This window comes from Podarcis melisellensis (genome assembly GCF_964234715.1).
Source record: "Podarcis melisellensis genome assembly, chromosome: 2".
Classification (NCBI taxonomy): domain Eukaryota; kingdom Metazoa; phylum Chordata; class Lepidosauria; order Squamata; family Lacertidae; genus Podarcis; species Podarcis melisellensis.
In genome coordinates, this window is record NC_138529.1 from 85,065,565 (window position 1) to 85,083,379 (window position 17,815).

The following is a 17,815-nucleotide window of genomic DNA, read 5'->3' on the forward strand; positions in this document are numbered from 1 at the left end:
GGTATGTCAGGGGACAGTTAACTGGGGGAGTCATTGCATGGACGCATAGCATGGACTCTGTATCCTACACTCCTTTAATGGGAGCATGGGCTTCTGCCAGCACATTAAGGCTTCTACAGATTCCTAAAGCTCTGCAGCTGGCAGACTGTGAATAAAGGATTGTGTACTTTGGGTCCTTAGGTTCAGTATGGCACAATCCAATTTGGAACATGGGAAGGAAAGTCTCTACTGGCGGGAGGGAAGAGACTTACAAACCTTTGAGGATGTTACCAGTAACTATGGTGCTCTGCCAAGTTTTGTAGCATGGCAAAACAGGTCTCTTTACCATCCCACATAGATGGCATTACTTCATTTGCAGCTTATACATCTATTTGACAACAAAACCTAGTGTGAAATGCTTGTGCAATTTCAGAGACTCCATCAGCAATAGAACTATTACAAAATACACCAGAACCACCTCACCCAGTGGTGGCAGTTTATGATGCGTGATATTTCAGAAGCACGTGGAAGCTTCGAGTAAGGAATTCAAAAAAGGCCATTCAGCCTACTCAATGGAAGGCAGTGTTGCAGCCCATTACGCAAACAAGACTGAAGATTATAATTAATAGAACTCCGAATTATTTGCAGTGTTTCCTGGATGCCTCAGTAACACGCAGAGTGTGATCAATTTGTGCATATGATATGATCATGTAAACTTGTTTTATCAGTTATGCGGTGAGGTGACTGGTGTTGAATGATTTTGAAGAAGATAGTAGATTTTAAATATAACTATCATATGTACTTAGATAGTTAGTTTGTGTGGTCCCTATTCAAGCATTACTGTCGTAGAGTGGTAGGAAACAGAAGAATAATGGGGGAACTAGATGGGGAACCCGAAGGGAAGAAGACTTAGAACCTGGGGATTTGTGGTGGGGCAACGATGGGTGGTCAGAGCGAGAAGACTGGGAGGAGGAGGTGTCAGAAGCTGAAGAGATAACAGGGCTTGGTGAGCCAGGAGAGTCTATGTCAGACAGAAGTCCAGAATCAGAGTCAGAAGCTGAAGCAGGAGAATGGGATACAGGATAGCAGAAGGCAGAGATGATCCTGCTGTGATGAGCTCACCTCCCACCTTGTTTCCCAGAACCAGAAGAGGCATGAAAAGGGCAGAGAAGAGGTTGTCTGGACACAGGAGAGGTCTCCACTTGCTTGGAAAAGCGCTGGAGAGGTGGGGGAAGGTGGGGGACTTTCAGTCTCGGCAACTAATCCATCAGGCATGACCTACCGGGGATGAGCTGCTGTGCTTATTAGGCCTGACACTCCACTAAATCTGTGCAGATTGTGTTCTTAATAAAGAGTTAACTCCAACTTGCATGGTGTGAGAGCCAGTGTGGTGTAGTGGTTAAGAGCAGTGGACTCGTAATCTGGGGAACCGGGTTCGCGTCTCCGCTCCTCCACATGCAGCTGCTGGGTGACCTTGGGATAGTCACACTTCTCTGAAATCTCTCAGCCCCACTCACCTCACAGAGTGTTTGTTGTGGGGGAGGAAGGGAAAGGAGATTGTTAGCCACTTTGAGACTCCTTAGGGTAGTGATAAAGCGGGATATCAAATCCAAACTCTTCTTCTTCTTCTTAACTCCTGACAATTACATGCCAACTTCTGGTTCAACTGGACTGACCTCTTCATGACCATAGCAGTTGTGGAAGACCAACTGTGGGAAAGCCTACAGAGGAAGGGGGAGAGAGAATATACCCATTACATGCCTGATTTCCTGGAACAGCTAAAATTTGACTCTTTTCCTGCACTCCTCCCACATGATCAGAGGAACTAAACATTTTCTATGTACGGGAGGTTTTTTTGTTTGCTCAGCTTTTCGTTCTGGAACTCACTGCTTGAAAATTCTGGCCTGTTTTTCCCTTATACACATCGCACTGCTCCTTACATACTGAAAAGGGACTGACATATCTGTCAATTTCTGTTTCTTTTCTTCTTCTTTTTTAGTCTTAAGTTCAGTTCTCCATATTTCCATATAAGTTTTCATTTTTAAAAAAGTCTTCATGAGAATTCACCAGCATTTTAGTGTGATTTTTGCCTAGTATCCATTTTCCTATGCAATTTTCTGCAATATACACATTTTCACAAAGCAATCTTCCCTTATGCAATTTTGTATGTTATTTTCACTAATCTGTGCATTCTTATGCACACTTTACCCAAGTGTAATTTTTTTTCTTTTGGTAAGCATTATTGGCTGGAGAGCTGCATTGCAAAATTTGGAGTAGTGCCAATTTCAAAAGCTATTTTTTGGTTTGTGTATTGATTCAGAAACTGCAAATTTGGTAGGTAAACTTTTAAGCATGGGCTGAATCAAATTTATTCCCCATTCCTAAGTATTATATTCTAGTGTGTGTGTGTGTATTATATATATAAACATTTTTATTGTTTTAATTGAATGTTTTTGGGACTTGGGTGGCGCTGTGGGTTAAACCACAGAGCCTAGGACTTGCCAATCAGAAGGTCAGCTCCTGTTGCTCAGTCCCTGCTCCTGCCAACCTAGCAGTTCGAAAGCACGTCAAAGTGCAAGTAGGCGGGAAGGTAAACGGCATTTCCATATGCAGCTCTGGTTTGCCAGAAGCGGCTGTCATGCTGGCCACATGACCCAGAAGCTGTACGCCGGCTCCCTTGGCCAATAAAGCGAGATGAGCGCCACAACCCCAGAGTCGGTCACGACTGGACCTAATGGTCAGGAGTCCCTTTACCCTTTACCTAATTGAATGTTTTAATGTTTTGAGAGCCACTTTGAGGGCTCATGTGGAAAAAAATGAAACTCTTGAATAAATACAAATAAATGCTGTGGTTTGCAGCACCTGCTGATTTTTTTTCCAGGTTTTAGGCATGCCCAGTAATTAGCCAATTTTGTGGGGGGGGGGGGTAATGTCTAAGTTAGCAAAATGAAATTACAGGTTATTATTTCTCAATGGAGTCTCATGTGGTCCTACTACATCATTTGAAGAATTTTGCACTTGAAAGAGATGAATAATGACTTGATGGCTGCAAGATATGCCTTGCAAGTTACTAGAAGAGATATTGCACCTATTTCAGACTGTTTTGGAAAACATGGCATATTTTAAGAAATATGAGGAAATGAAAGCAAATTCTGATTTTTTTTCATAAGAAAGTGGTACAGTATTTATTTATTAAAGAGTTTTGGAACAATGAATGTCAGGGTGCTGTACACAACAGTATTCTTTATATTATGAATCATTGTGTTTGATTAGTGGATAGTGAAATTTGTATATGAATGTTGTCTTCATTGCAAATATACAATAAAGAAAAAATAAAAATTAACACAGAGCACAGGGATTCATCACTGTTGGCAGCAGCAGAACACCCAAGTACTGAGTTCATGAGAAAAGACAGTTGTACCTGCAATTTGGCACAGGCAATGAGACAAAAGGGTTCCTTCATTTTGTAAAAAAAAAAATACTCTGGATTTACTTTTTGGAGTCCATCAACAGCTATTGCATACGCTCCAACATTTCTCCACTGAAAACAGGGATGTCCTATTCCATAATAATAATAATAATAATAATAATAATAATAATAATAATAATAATAATAATTTTATTATTTATACTCTACCCATCTGACTGGGTTGCCCCAGCCACTCTGGGTGGCTTCCCAACATAATAATACATTAAAAATTTAAAAACTTCCCTATACAGGGCTGCCTTCAGATGTCTTATGAAGGTTGTATGATTACTTATCTCTTTGGTTCAGGGGGGTCACATAACTCCATATCCTCCAACATTTCTCTGATGAAAATAGGAACGTCCTAAGGAAAAGTGGGACATTCTGGTATCAAATCAGAAACTGGGAACGCCTCTGGGACTGTCCCTGGAAAACAGGGACACTTGGGGGGGTGTGTGTCTGCAATTGTTATTGACTGCTATATGCAACCTCCTGCATCAGAGGAGCCATGCTTCTCAATGTCAGTTGCTGGGATACAACAGCAAGACGATTGCTGGATCAGGCCAATGACCCATCTAGTCCAGCATCCTGTTCTCACCCAGCAGCCAACCAAAGCGGGAAGCACACAAACAGGACCTGAGCGCAACAGCACTCTGTCAGCTTGTGATTCCCAAAAACTGATATTCACAGGCGGAATGCCTCTGACAGTGGAGGCAGAGCACGGCCCTTGTGGCTAGCAGCTGCTGACATAGCCCTCCAAGTTGGTGGCTGTTGCCGCCTCTTGTGGGAGGGAGTTCTACAGCTCATGCATTGTGCGAAAAAGAGATTCAAAGAATCTTAAAAGTTAGAAGGGACCCATGGGTCTTCTAGACCAGGGACGTCCAACTCCCAATAGACTGCGATCTACTCACAGTATAAAAAAACTGGCAGTGATCTATCCATTGTCATAAAAAGATTGGCAATGATCTATCCAAAGTTGTGGAGCTTTTTTTAGTAAGCCAAAGTTGTTGGGGTTTCTTGCTTTTTTGTAAGGAGATCGCTGAGGGGCCAGAGATCAACCAGGATCTCCCAGGAACACCCCATGATCTACTAGTAGATCTACCTGTTGGACATGCCTGTTCTAGACCAATGAAGGAATCTCAGCTAAAGCATCCATGACAGATGGCCATCCAACCTCTGCTTAGAAACCCACCACCTCCAGAGGGAGTCCCTTCCACTGCCGAGCAGCTGTCAGAAAGTTTTTCCTGATGTTGAGTCGGAATCTCCTTTCTTGTAACTTGAAGCCAGGGTGCTTTACGCAACAGTATTCTTTTTATATGCATCCTGAAACTTCCAGCATTCAGCTTCGTCGAGTCTGAAAGGCGCTATGACAAAGCAAATAAAACTTTTGTCTACTTTCCCCATGCCTGTTTTCTTGACACGAAAATGTCCTATATGATGCAACCTTTCATCACAGGGAAACTTGCCACATCCCCTTGGTCATTTGGGTTGCGCTTTTCTGAATCTTTATTATTGTCATTAAGAGAGAGAGATTCCACATTTGGGTTGACGGAGAGAAGAGAGTGCGAGCCGGGGAAGGTCCTTTGCGGTCTCCTCGAGAGTAACCTTCGTTTCACAACTGCGCAACACGGGGCAGGGAGAGGCAGGGAAACCTCTGCGCGGCGCCAGAATCCTGACCTCCCTTCCTCTCCCGTTTTGCTCAAGGGCCCATCCCTGGCGGGGGCTTATCCTGCTCGCCCGCCCCGAGGAAGGCCGAGGGGTTCAATCGTCCCTCTCCCGCCTCCTCTCCGTTCCCCTTCGCAGGCCCGCCCGTTCCCTTGAGGGCGAAAGAGGAGAGGGGCGGAGTCGAGGGCCGCCCCCACTGCCCATGCGCAAGCAGGGCGAGTGAGTTTACCGCCTCAGCAGCAGCCGCTGCTGCTGCATTTAGCCATAGCGGCTCATCGCCGCAGACACCGCCGCCGTCGTCTCTTCTGCTCCTCCTCAGGCCAGAGAAGCCAGCCAGCCAGCCAGCCATGCCGCCTCCGGGTCAGGTCCGGATGCCGGACTGGGACGCCCTGAAGCTCCGCGTGCGGAGCCTGATCAGCTCCCACCGGGTCATGATCTTCAGCAAGAGCTACTGCCCCTTCTGCAGGAAGGTGAGGCGCGGAGGGAGGAAGCGGGCGTCGCCTTGGCAACCACCCCGGCAAGGGCAGCGGGGGCGTCGGAGGCCCGAGGAGGCCGCGCTGCCCGCCGCCGGGAAAGAGGCAGAACTAGGCCCCCCACCTCTCCAGGGAGCGCCTCTTCAGAGCGCAGGCTCACGCCGCGCCGTGGTGGGAGTGAGGGGCAGGGGGCGCGCAGACAGGGCCCTGCCGCCTTCAGTATCCGCATCCTCCTCACCGGAAAGCCCGCTCCCTTGAGGCTTGGCTCCGGTTGCGGGGTGAGTGTCCCGGAGTGGCACCACCGGGGTCGGCTCTGTGAGCGTCGAGTGACAAGAGCCTAGCAGGAATGGCGAGGGGCCTCGACCGCCCTCTGCCTAGGTGGATTTTATTGGTTTATCTAATGGCATTCCTATTGCATTCACCTTTTCCTCGCCCTCCTCGTTGTTCTTGCAAGGCTACCCAGATGCTTGGAAAGACTGGTGCGAATTGGTGCTGAACCTCCTGCTTGGCAGGGGGTTGGACTCGAGGACCTTTGTGGTCTATTCCAACTCTATGATTCTATGAATTCGAGTCCGATCCAGTGTTTTAACTTATTGTATGCGTTAATGAGACCTTGGTGTATAGGGCAGTACTGTAAGTGGTACCTCAGGTTACATATGCTTCAGGTTTCATAGACTTCAGGTTACATACGCCTCAGGTTACAGACTCCGCTAACCCAGAAATAGTACCTCGGCTTAAGAACTTTGCTTCAGGATGAGAACAGAAATCGCGTGGCAGCGGCGTGGCGGCAGCAGGAGGCCCCGTTAGCCAAAGTGGTGCTTCAGGTTAAGAACAGTTTCAGGTTAAGAACAGACCTCCGGAACGAATTAAGTACGTAACCAGAGGTACCACTGTATATAAATTCTGTTAATAATAATAGTAATAATAATGTGTAGCAATTTCCGCCCCCCAGTTTTATGGTTTTAGCTTTTTGTAAACGTTCTGAGGTTTGCTTGCAAGCAGGCTGTGTATAGGTTTTATGAAATAAACAAATAGGTTTAATCCCCCTTGCCAACCCTGTGAGGTAAGTTAGGCTGAAAAGCGCTGTCTGGGCCAAAGGTCACTCAGTGAGCTGCATGGCTGAGTAGGGATTCATTCACGCTCTTGCCTCTGACACACTAACCACTACACCATACTGTCTCTCGATGTTGACCTGGTATTGCTTTATTGGGGGAAAGGACTCAATTCAAGGTGGGCCTGAACTAGAAGTCTGAGTCTTCATAACCCACTGCCCTCCTGCTTCTGTTTAAAAAATCATCAACTTTAATGCCAGGGTTTTCTAATTAATTACCAAATGGACTAAAATTTTAAAGATGCTTGTTTGGAACGAAACCTCATTGAAATAACAGACAACTGTACAGGATCAGCCTTCAGATCTGTTTGTAGGTCATATGTCTTTGATCAATTTGTGGAATCCGGTTGTGATTCCTGACTTAACTTTAAGTGTTAGAGGTGTGGGGCATAAGATTGGAAATAGAAAAGGCAGTAAAAACAGTATCTGTTAAATAGGGATTAAATGTGGTGTTTTTTAAGGACATATTTGGGACCTGTAGTTCAAAATAAGTTCACTTCAGCTGACTTGAAGATAGCTCAGCTGTGTTAGGCATTTAACTGGCTAAATCTGTCATTTGGGGAAATATATTTTGATCATCAGAAGCCTGTTAAATCTTTTCAGTAGGAAAAGGGATGAAGAGCCTGAAGTAATCATAGAGTGGTAAATAAATAATAATAATAATAAGAAGAAGAAGAAGAAGAAGATTAATTAAGGTGTATTTTTCTCTCCCTGTGGTGTGTCACTCTCAGGCGCCCACATCAGAGCTTTTGAAATAAAGGCTTCCCTGATGGAACTAGGGATGGGCAACAAGTCGAACCGCAAGAGACAGTCTCTAACTTTATCTTATGTTTGTGGCTGCAGCTAATATGTATGCTTTAAGCAGATAAGCTGATGATTAAAACTTCTATAAAATTATCGTGAGGAACACCAGGTCAGTTAGAGATGACATGCTCATCTCTGATTACTCGTGCGCTTTCTGACATGTCACTGGAAATGGGAGTTTTGTATTAAGAGATTTGTATGATTTAATTGGTTTACTAGTCAAAATATTGCTTATGGACCACCATAATGTTTTTAAGTGTGGTTAGTTTTTGCATGTAACATTGACATGTAAAGGAAAGGCTGGGGAAAAGAGGAAACAGAACTCTGTGTTGAGCAAGTGCTTTTTCCTGGCCCTGTACAGCTCTTACACTCTGTATGGAAAGTCATAACTGGTCCAAATCAGGAAGCAATCTAATACCAAAAATGAGTCATAGCAGAGCCAAAAAATTATATGGGTAAAAAATCATATGTTCTTCTTGAACTAGTTGTCAAGACTGAGTATGAGTATAGGCTACTGTGTGTTGAAATCACCTTCCACTACCAGAAAACAATCAAGTAACATAGTAGTAAGCAATTAGGGAGTTGAAGTGAAATGTTGATAGTGAATTAACACAAGTAAAACCAGGTAATAGTTATCTAAATAATAGTAAAGGCGCAAACCAACAGTAGAGTGAGAAGGTAAATGAAGATTTCTGGGTCGAAAAGTGGACTTGTCGAGATTAGGAGACTATGTGGCTCTAGATACATGGTACGTTTTTTAAAAGCTGGTGATTGTTTCTTCGTGTAGCATTATTTGGCTAACCATATAATAAAATCAAATATTCTGTTTCCCCCCACTGTCAGTTATTAGTTACAGTAAGCTGATTTTCAATGTATAAGGAAAAGGCAGAAAAATATAAAGTATTGAACCCAACAGACAATTATTTGGTTGGTTAGTTCAAAGGAGAGAATTTCAATTGCTCCCTTGTTAGGGTTTAACAATGTAAAATGTGTCATTTATAATTAGCGTATAATACATTGTACTGCTTGGTATATTTATGAAAGGTTGTATTTAACATCACGAGAAGAAGGCATCATGAACAACAGTTCTTTCCCATCCCCTCCTATTCCTGAGCATTCATGGAAAGCTTCTCTGTGGGGTTTAGGAGAACCTACGCAACATTATGGGCTGTGTCTTATGATGCTGTAGTCACAGGCATGTCCAAAGTCCGTTTTGGGGGCCTAATCTGGCCCACAGGTCTGTTTAATCCTGCCCCTGTGGCAGTTTATTTCCTGGGGTAAAATCCTTAAAAAAGCTGAACAACTTCAACCCTAAATAAAGCTGAGCAACTTCAATCCTAAAAAAGGTCAACAACTTTGGACTTTGGTCGGCCCCCACGGCCCTTCACTTCATCAAATCTGGCCCTCTTTGAAAAAGGTTTGGGCACCACCAGGGGGAAATAGCCTACTCCTGAGATCTTTGGGCGAGCGTTGCAGTATTCCTTTGCCTAATTTGGGGTGATTTCGCCTCCCATTGTAACCTTGTTAAGACACAGCCCACAATGTTGGGCAATTTTTCTCCCCTGATCCTGTTGGGGATGGGGTATGGGCGGGGAGGGAAAGATTGGTTGCATAAGGTCCCTTCCACTCATGTGATGTTGGATGCAACTTGAAAGTCACAGAGCAATTATTTCAAATATTTCTCTGATGTATCTTTTTAGTGGAGCTTACACTCAGATGAGTGTGCATTAGATCACAGTCTCAGAAGTAGAAATGCCTTAGTTCTTTACATTTGTGAATACCTTAGTTTTCAAATGCCTTGGGAGTCGAACGTTTTGGCATGCCGAGTAATCGAAAACTGGAAGTGATTGTTCCGGTTTTTGAACGTTCTTTGGAACCTGAATGTCTGATGCGGTTTCCATTTGGCTGCAAGAGCTTCCTGCAGCCAATCGGAAACCGTGCCTTGGTTCCCAAATGTTTTAAAAGTCAAACGGACTTCCAGAACAGATTCCATTCGGCTTCCAAGGTACTGCTGTAATACTAGAGATAACTGTAGATTGCTACCTGCGGTATGCTTGGTTCAGGAACCATTCAGAAGCCACCAAGACCCTGTTTTCCTGCTTGCATATAGACAGCAGCAGCAAGGTGCAGAAGTGCATCTTGGATTTGAATGTTTTAAATATGTTTCAAATACATTTTATTTAAATACATTTTAAAATATGTTTTGTTGAAATACTTATGTTTTAAAACATAATTCAATAGCATGCACTTGTTACAACTTTAAGAAAAATGACACAATTTTAGCAGGAACAAAGAGCTCTAGAGACAGATATTTCCTAGGTATAGAGGCCACAGCTTTGCATACACAGGGTTGTGGGTTCCAATGTCAGCATCGCCTGCTACTGCTATCCTTGGAGACATGCTGCCAATTGGTGTAGACAGTACTGAGCTAGATGGACCCAGTGGTCTGATTCATTATAAGGTGGTTTCCACTAGTGTGTGGTTGGCTGCTTTGAATCCAGGGAGTTGGCCTTTTATCCTTTTTTTACTTTCTCTGTAGTAGTATAGCCCAGGCCTGCAGAGCTTCATGTTGTAACCATTTGGCATATTCACTGATAGGCCAGTCATCTTGGATGGTAAGTATTGGAGAATTGGATGTGGCTTAGAGGTCATTGCTGGCTGCTGGTTTTACTTCTGTTCTAGTTACGGATGTTTGTTAGTTTTAACATCTACTGTTGGTTATGGCTTCCACCACTTTGTAAGTTCTGTTATAGGTAAAGATATAAAATACCTTTGAATGTTGGGGGTGGGACATTCCCTCCGCCCCAAAACTGATGTCGTAGTGAGACAGGTAGAACATGGCTGGATTGGCTGCTTACATGGCATATTCCTGCAGAAAGCAGGTTTGAACTCCCATCAGTTGATGGGTGTGGAGTTCAAATCTGCTTGCTGTGCAGCAAGTTCCCCACAAGGAAGTCATTGGCACAGCTAATCTCCGCAGAAAATGATGAGCAGAGAGTTCAGTCCTGCTTTGTTTGGGTGCACAAGTGAACGTGATCACTTGTGCAACCTATCCCTGCAGAAAGCAGGATTGAACTCCTTGCCCACCTTTCCCACCCACCCTGCAGAAAGCAGGATTGAACTCCATGCCCACCTGTCCCACCCACCTGTCAAAGTTGGGCCATGGGAGGTGGGGAGTTAAAGATCTAGCCTCCTGGGCCAGAAAGCTTCTCCACTCCTGGTGTAGACAATATTGACTTAATCAGTTAAGACAGCTTCCTCTGCTACACCTGTGAAGCCAAAAGGTCAGATAGAATTATTTTAATTAACGTATATGAATTATGACAGACTTTCTCTACAGAAAACATACACATATACTGGGTGATGCCAAGTGTGGGTCATGCTTGAAGTAGACACATTGAAATCAGTGGACTAGTACTCAAATTTTATCTTTGGTAAGTCATAATGCACAAACCGCTTATTCTAATCACTGTAGCACATTCTTGTTTTCTGAGGTTGCGATAAACAGGCAAATACACAATCACAAACAGTCTGGAAACTTGAGATTTGTCAAAGGATTATCGCATATGCCCATCAAATTCAACAGCAGTTTTTTAGCATGCCTGTAGGATGCCTGCCGGGCACCTTCGTTGCATATCTTTAGGCGCCAGGCAAAAATGTATCTCCATAACCAGGCCTTTGGCTGATTTAACATTCTGTGGCCTTTTAAATGTGTTTGTGAGAGGGGTTTTTTTGGTTTCTTTGTGTTATTTTGTGTTCTCATTTTGTATTTTTAAGTTGTAGAGTTGTTAGGAATTTAATAAATAAAATAAAAATAGTAGTGCATATATGAATATAAATATGTGTGCATGCATGCATATAATTAGTATCCAAGTCAGCATAATTTATGTTACAAAATCCTAATTGGCTCATAAAGTAGCAGTCATGGGAGCCAGCTAATTAGCTACACAGCAGTTTTTAATGTAGGTGAACTGGTTTAGAAAAACAAAAAGCAGATCAGATGCCAAGAATTGTTCTGGAAAGTAGAGTATCACACCAGACTCTCTTAATAGTACTGTTCATTTAAACTACCACAGTAGCTGCTTCTGTTGAATATTACACTAGCAATATTTACAATAAATTATAATTTTATGAGAGAGGAAATAATTCAAGGGTAAAATAAGCACTTGGCAAATGTTCCTATGTAGTTTTTCCTTAATATTGGGCCTGCAGCTTGTGGCCCAGAAATTATGGATTTGTTGAAGGGAGGACTTGTTCCCATCCGCTTGGTGCCTTATTGCACCCTTGTTAACATCCTTAAAATGGTTAAGAAGAAATAAGAAGCAGGAATTGCTTATTACTAAGGCTAATCCTTGATAATATCTTTACCATCACTCCAGCATTTGCAATTGCCTCATAATGTAGCACTAGTCATTTGGGCGCACCTAACCAGTTCTATTTTACATTGCACAGTTTCATCAGCCTAGTGGTCAGATGAGTGGGGTGATGAGAATAAAGTAGGGTGGGTTTTTTGTTTTTGAAAAATAATAATTGAAACCATGATTAGACAGCTTGTAGAAGACCAAAAAAACTAATGAAAAGCCTGATAGGTCAACCAATACAAGCAATGGAAATATGCAAATTCATAATTATATTTTATTTAACATACAATACTTCCTTCACAAAAAAGTTTTGTTCTGTTTTGTACCTAAGAAATGGGTGCAATTCTCCCAAGAGCTTTCTGTTTTTAGTCCATTTCACAATATTAATTTTTAGAATCATAGAATCATAGAGTTGGAAGAGACCACAAGGGCCATCGAGTCCAACCCCCTGCCAAGCAGGAAACACCATCAGAGCACTCCAGACATATGGTTGTCAAGCCTCTGCTTAAAGACCTCCAAAGAAGGAGACTCCACCACACTCCTTGGCAGCAAATTCCACTGTCAAACAGCTCTTACTGTCAGGAAGTTCTTCCTAATGTTTAGGTGGAATCTTCTTTCTTGTAGTTTGGATCCATTGCTCCGTGTCCGCTTCTCTGGAGCAGCAGAAAACAACCTCCTCTATATGACATCCTTTTATATATTTGAACATGGCTATCATATCACCTCTTAACCTCCTCTTCTCCAGGCTAAACATGCCCAGCTCCCTTTTACATTAGTGTGCCTCCATTATTCTGTTGAGGAAAGAGCTTGTGACAAATACCTTTGCAGTAGGCTTCAATTATAACAAGAAGTTTCTTTCCATCATTGTATATTTGACTTGGGACGCAGGTGGCGCTGTGGGTTAAAGCCTCAGCGCCTAGGACTTGCCAATCGAAAGGTCGGCGGTTTGAATCCCTGCGGCGGGGTGCGCTCCCGCTGCTCGGTCCCAGCGCCTGCCAACCTAGCAGTTCGAAAGCACCTCCGGGTGCAAGTAGATAAATAGGGACCACTTACCAGCGGGAAGGTAAATGGCGTTTCCGTGTGCGGCTCTGGCTCGCCAGAGCAGCGATGTCACGCTGGCCACGTGACCCGGAAGTGTCTCCGGACAGCGCTGGCCCCTGGCCTCTTAAGTGAGATGGGCGCACAACCCCAGAGTCTGTCAAGACTGGCCCGTACGGGCAGGGGTACCTTTACCTTTACTATATTTGACTTTGCTAATCAATAGCAGCAAACGGCCATACATTACTGCATTCTGTTATCTTTTTAATAAATCATAACTAACCTCAAACACTTCAGCTGTTTGCATGACAGCTCATTCACATGCAGCAATATGCTTTGCTCCTCCCTGGTACAAGTGGGAATGAGAAGCCTAGAAACATGACTTATTGCATTTGAACCTTGGATCATGTGTTTGCTCGGGAACAAACAAGAATCAGCAAGCTAAGATCAAGCCACAACTTCATGGTCGTGGTTGGTTTGGGAGAAACAAATCATGGCTTGTTGCTTTCAGTTAAACCATGGCTTGTTAATCCACATAAAGTGGGTCATTGTGAGCTACAGTGGTGCCCCGCAAGACGAACGCCTCGCAAGACGAAAAACCCGCTAGACGAAAGGGTTTTCCGTTTTGGAGGCGCGTCGCAAGACGAATTTCCCTATGGGCTTGCTTCGCAAGACAACAGCCCATAGGGAAATCTCCGGGACAGTGGGGAAGCGCAGCGCGTCTTCCCCGCTGTCCTCGGACCTCCTCTGAAGCCTGGCGGCGGGGCGGGGACACCTCCCGCCGCCGGGCTTCGGAAGGATGCCCCGATGCCGGGCGGCGGGGCGGGAAATCCTCCCTCCGCCGCCCAGCTTCGGGGTGGGAAATCCTCCCTCCGCCGCCCAGCTTCGGGGCGGGAAAGCCTTCCCCCGCCGCCCGGCATCGGAACGATGTCCCGAAGCCGGGCGGCGGGGCGGGAAAGCCTCCCCCCGCCGCCCGGCATCGGAACGATGTCCCGAAGCCGAGAGGCGGGGCGGGAACGCCTCCCCCCGCCGCCCGGCATCGGAACGATGTCCCGAAGCCGAGCGGCGGGGCGGGAACGCCTCCCCCCGCCGCCCAGCATCGGAACAATGTCCCGAGGCTGGGCGGCGGGGCGGGAAAGCCTCCCCCCGCCGCCCGGCTTCGGGGCATCGTCCCGATACCGGGCGGCGGGGCAGGAACGCCTCCCCCCGCCGCCCGGCATCGGAACAATGTCCCGAAGCCGAGCAGCGGGGCGGGAAAGCCTCCCCCCGCCACCCGGCTTCGGGGCATCGTCCCGATGCCGGGCGGCGGGGCAGGAACGCCTCCCCCCGCCGCCCGGCTTCGGGGCATCGTCCCGATGCCGGGCGGCGGGGCGAGAAAGCCTCCACCCGGCTTCGGAACGATGTCCCAAAGCCGGGCGGCGGGGCCGCGAAGCCTGGACGCGCTGGCAACTCTCCGCAAGGAGCGCTCCCGCTGCTTGCGGAGAGGTCCGTGAAGCCTGTCCTGGACCTCTTCTGAAGGCAGGCGGGGGGCAAAAGTCTTTGTCCCCCCTGCCTGCCTTCCCAGGGGCTTTTAAATCGCCCCGGACAGCGGAGAAGTCCTACGCTGTCCCGGGCGATTTTAAAATGCCGCCCGCCAGAAGAGGTCGGGGAAGGCGGTTTCCATAGGAACGCATTAATTGATTTTCAATGCATTCCTATGGAAAACCGTGCATCGCAAGACGAAAAACTCGCAAGACGAAGAGACTTGCGGAACGAATTAATTTCGTCTTGCGAGGCACCACTGTATTTTTTATTATATCTCTGTTAAGTTAACCAGAAAATTGCAGACATTATATTCATTTGTACTGGTGTGTAATACCAATGAAACAACTAATTAGTAAATACAAAAACAAAAACTTGAAAAGCTACATCCAAAGAGTAATGGACCCCTTATACTAGGGCTGCAATACATCTGGATTTTCCCAGACATTAATGGAATTTCAGAGGCGGAATTAACACCCAGAGGGAATTTCCGAAAGGTGGCGCTTTGTCCTGGATCTTAGACAAGTCAGTCAAAAAATCATGTTTTTTGGTGTGTTTGTTAAAAAAAAAAGTTCAATAACTTTGGGTTTTGTCTAAAAAAAGTTCAACAACTTAGAGTGTCCTGGTTTTTACTTTTTGAAAAATCGCAACCCTACCTTATACACACACAGTACCTTTAGTTGTCAGAAATACTAGGTAGAAAGGGTATTGCCATTTAACCCAGACAATATCATTAGCTGGTTTAAGAGAGTATTTTAGACATTAACTTTTCACAAGTAAGGTACAAACAATCGAGGACTTAGATGCTGAGATGTCTTACATGAGCAGAAAGGCACTTGTACTTGCACAAAGCAGTCCAGCTGAACTCTGATTTCCTTTTACAGATAGGTAGCAGTGTTGGTCTGCCATAGTCAAAACAAAAAAAATTCCTTCCAGTAGCACCTTAAAGACCAACTAAGTTAGTTCTTGGTATGAGCTTTCGTGTGCATGCACACTTCTTCAGATACACTGAAACAGAAGTTTCCAGACCCTTCTATATAGTGAGAAGGTGGGGAGGGGTATTACTCAGAAGGGTGGTGGGAATGGGTTATTGGCAGATAGCTGTGATGAGCCTGTTGACGACTCTTAACGACTGCAATAGGTCTTACAGGAAAAAGCAAGGGGTGAGAAGGTGAAAAATGGCTTTGTCATGTATAATGAGATAAGAATCCAAGGTCTTTGTTCAGACCAGGTCTCTCCATGGTTTTAAGTTTCTCACCTTCTCACCCCTTGCTTTTTCCTGTAAGACCTATTGCAGTCGTTAAGAGTCGTCAACAGGCTCATCACAGCTATCTGCCAATCACCCATTCCCACCACCCTTCTGAGTAATAAACCAGGAAATAGAGTGGAAGATTAAATTAATGAAACAGAAAACTTTTGAATCGGCCAATAAATGTGGGAAACTGCTAGCTTGGCAGTTGAAGAGGAGACAAAAATTAAACACAGTTACAAATTTAGAGCCATTCAGAACATGAAACTGGGCAAATCCCCAGGGCCAGATGGGCTGACCTCCAAGTATTATAAGACATTAAAAGACTATTTGATACAACCACTGATGGAGGTCAGCAATGAAATTATGGAGGGGAAGAGGGCGCCGGAATCGTGGAAGGAAGCTTTTATCACATTGATACCAAAATCGGAAACTGAAAAGACACAACTCAAGAACTATCGTCCCATCTCCCTTTTAAATGTGGATTACAAAATATTTGCAGATGTTCTGGCAAGCAGATTTAAAAAGGTTTTAAATGAAGTAATTCACAAAGACCAGACAGGCTTTCTCCCAGGGATGATACATGTTTGCTAATACAAGGAACATTGATATCTTTGGAACTTTTGCAAACAGATATAAATACAAGAGCAGTTTTAATCTTTATAGATGCGGAGAAGGCCTTTGACAACATCTCCTGGAAATTTATGAAGGGAAATTTGAAAGAAATGGGAGTGGGATGGGGTTTTGAGAATGGGATTGATGCAATTTATTCGGAACAAAAGGCTAAACTGATAGTTAACAATGTGGTTACGGAAGAGTTTAAAATTGAAAAAGGAACACGACAAGGCTGTCCTATTTCCCCTTTGCTATTTATTTCGGTTCTGGAGGTGCTCTTGAATATGATCAGAGGGGACCGGCTGGTGGAAGGGATTCACGTTGGAGCGAAACAATATAAACTTAAAGCTTTTGCAGATGACCTTGTTTTGACCCTGCAGGAGCCAGAATCCAGTACGAAAAGAGTATTGCAATTGATTCAAGATTTTGGTCGGGTGGCGGGATTTAAACTAAATAAACAGAAAACTAAGGTATTGGGGAAAAACTTGACGGATTTAGAGTCGGAACGGTTTCAGAGAGAGAACTAACTGTGGTTAAAAAAGTAAAGTATCTAGGGGTCAATATAACAGCAAAAAATCTGAGTCTATTTAAAGATAATTATGAAAAATGTTGGTCTGAAATTAAGAGAGACTTGGACAGTTGGACAAGATTAAAACTTTCTCTGCTAGGCCGAATTGCCGCCATTAAGATGAATGTATTGCCAAAAATGTTGTTTTTGTTTCAAACACTACAAATTGTGGACAAGACGGAGTGCTTCCGGAAGTGGCAGAGAGATATTTCTAGATTTGTCTGGCAGGGCAAAAAGCCCAGAATTAAGTTTAAGATATTAACTGATGCGAAAGAAAGAGGGGGCTTTGCCCTGCCAGACTTAAAGTTGTACTATGAAGCCGCAGCTTTCTGCTGGCTAAAAGACTGGCTACTTCTCGAAGACACTGATGTACTGGACCTGGAAGGTTTTAACAATGCTTTTGGTTGGCATGCATACTTTTGGTATGACAAGGTTAAGATCAATAAGGCCTTTAAGAACCATATTGTCAGGAAAGCAGTGTTTAATGTCTGGACAAAATACAAAGACTTATTGGAAAACAAAACTCCAAGGTGGCTTTCACCTCTGGAAGCTAAGGCCCAAAAAAGACCCAATATGGAGGCCAAATGGCCAAAGTATTGGGAAATATTAGAAAAAGATGGAGACAATTGGAAATTGCAGAGTTTGGAGAAAATGAAGGATAAAGTGCAAGACTGGTTACATTATGCTCAGATTAAAGAAGTCTTTAAAAACGATAAAAAGTTAGGGTTCCAGGTGGAGAAATCGAAGTTGGAAACAGAACTGTTAGAACCTAAGACTAAGGTACTTTCAAGAATGTATAACTTGCTGCTGAAATGGAATACACAAGATGAAATGGTTAAATCGGCTATGATAAAGTGGGCACAGGATATTGGGCATAACATTATGTTTGAGGATTGGGAAAGGTTGTGGACCACTGGGCTGAACTTCACCGCATGTAATGCTCTGAAGGAAAATGTAATGAAAAT

General features: G+C 44.5%; 1 protein-coding gene across 2 annotated transcripts in view; it reads left to right on the forward strand.

The window, feature by feature from the left end:
- The first annotated feature begins 5,328 nt into the window (after nt 1-5,328).
- The window catches only part of TXNRD3 (thioredoxin reductase 3), a 30,653-nt gene continuing 18,166 nt past the window's right edge, over nt 5,329-17,815 (forward strand). The window contains exon 1 of one of the 2 annotated variants that reach the window (XM_081900473.1): nt 5,329-5,580. In XM_081900473.1, the coding sequence (XP_081756599.1) occupies nt 5,458-5,580 (123 nt within the window). In that variant the 5' untranslated portion in view covers nt 5,329-5,457. Of the gene's footprint in view, nt 5,581-5,657; nt 5,862-17,815 lie in introns of those variants that run through there. The other variant, XM_081900474.1, reaches the window with a different exon arrangement.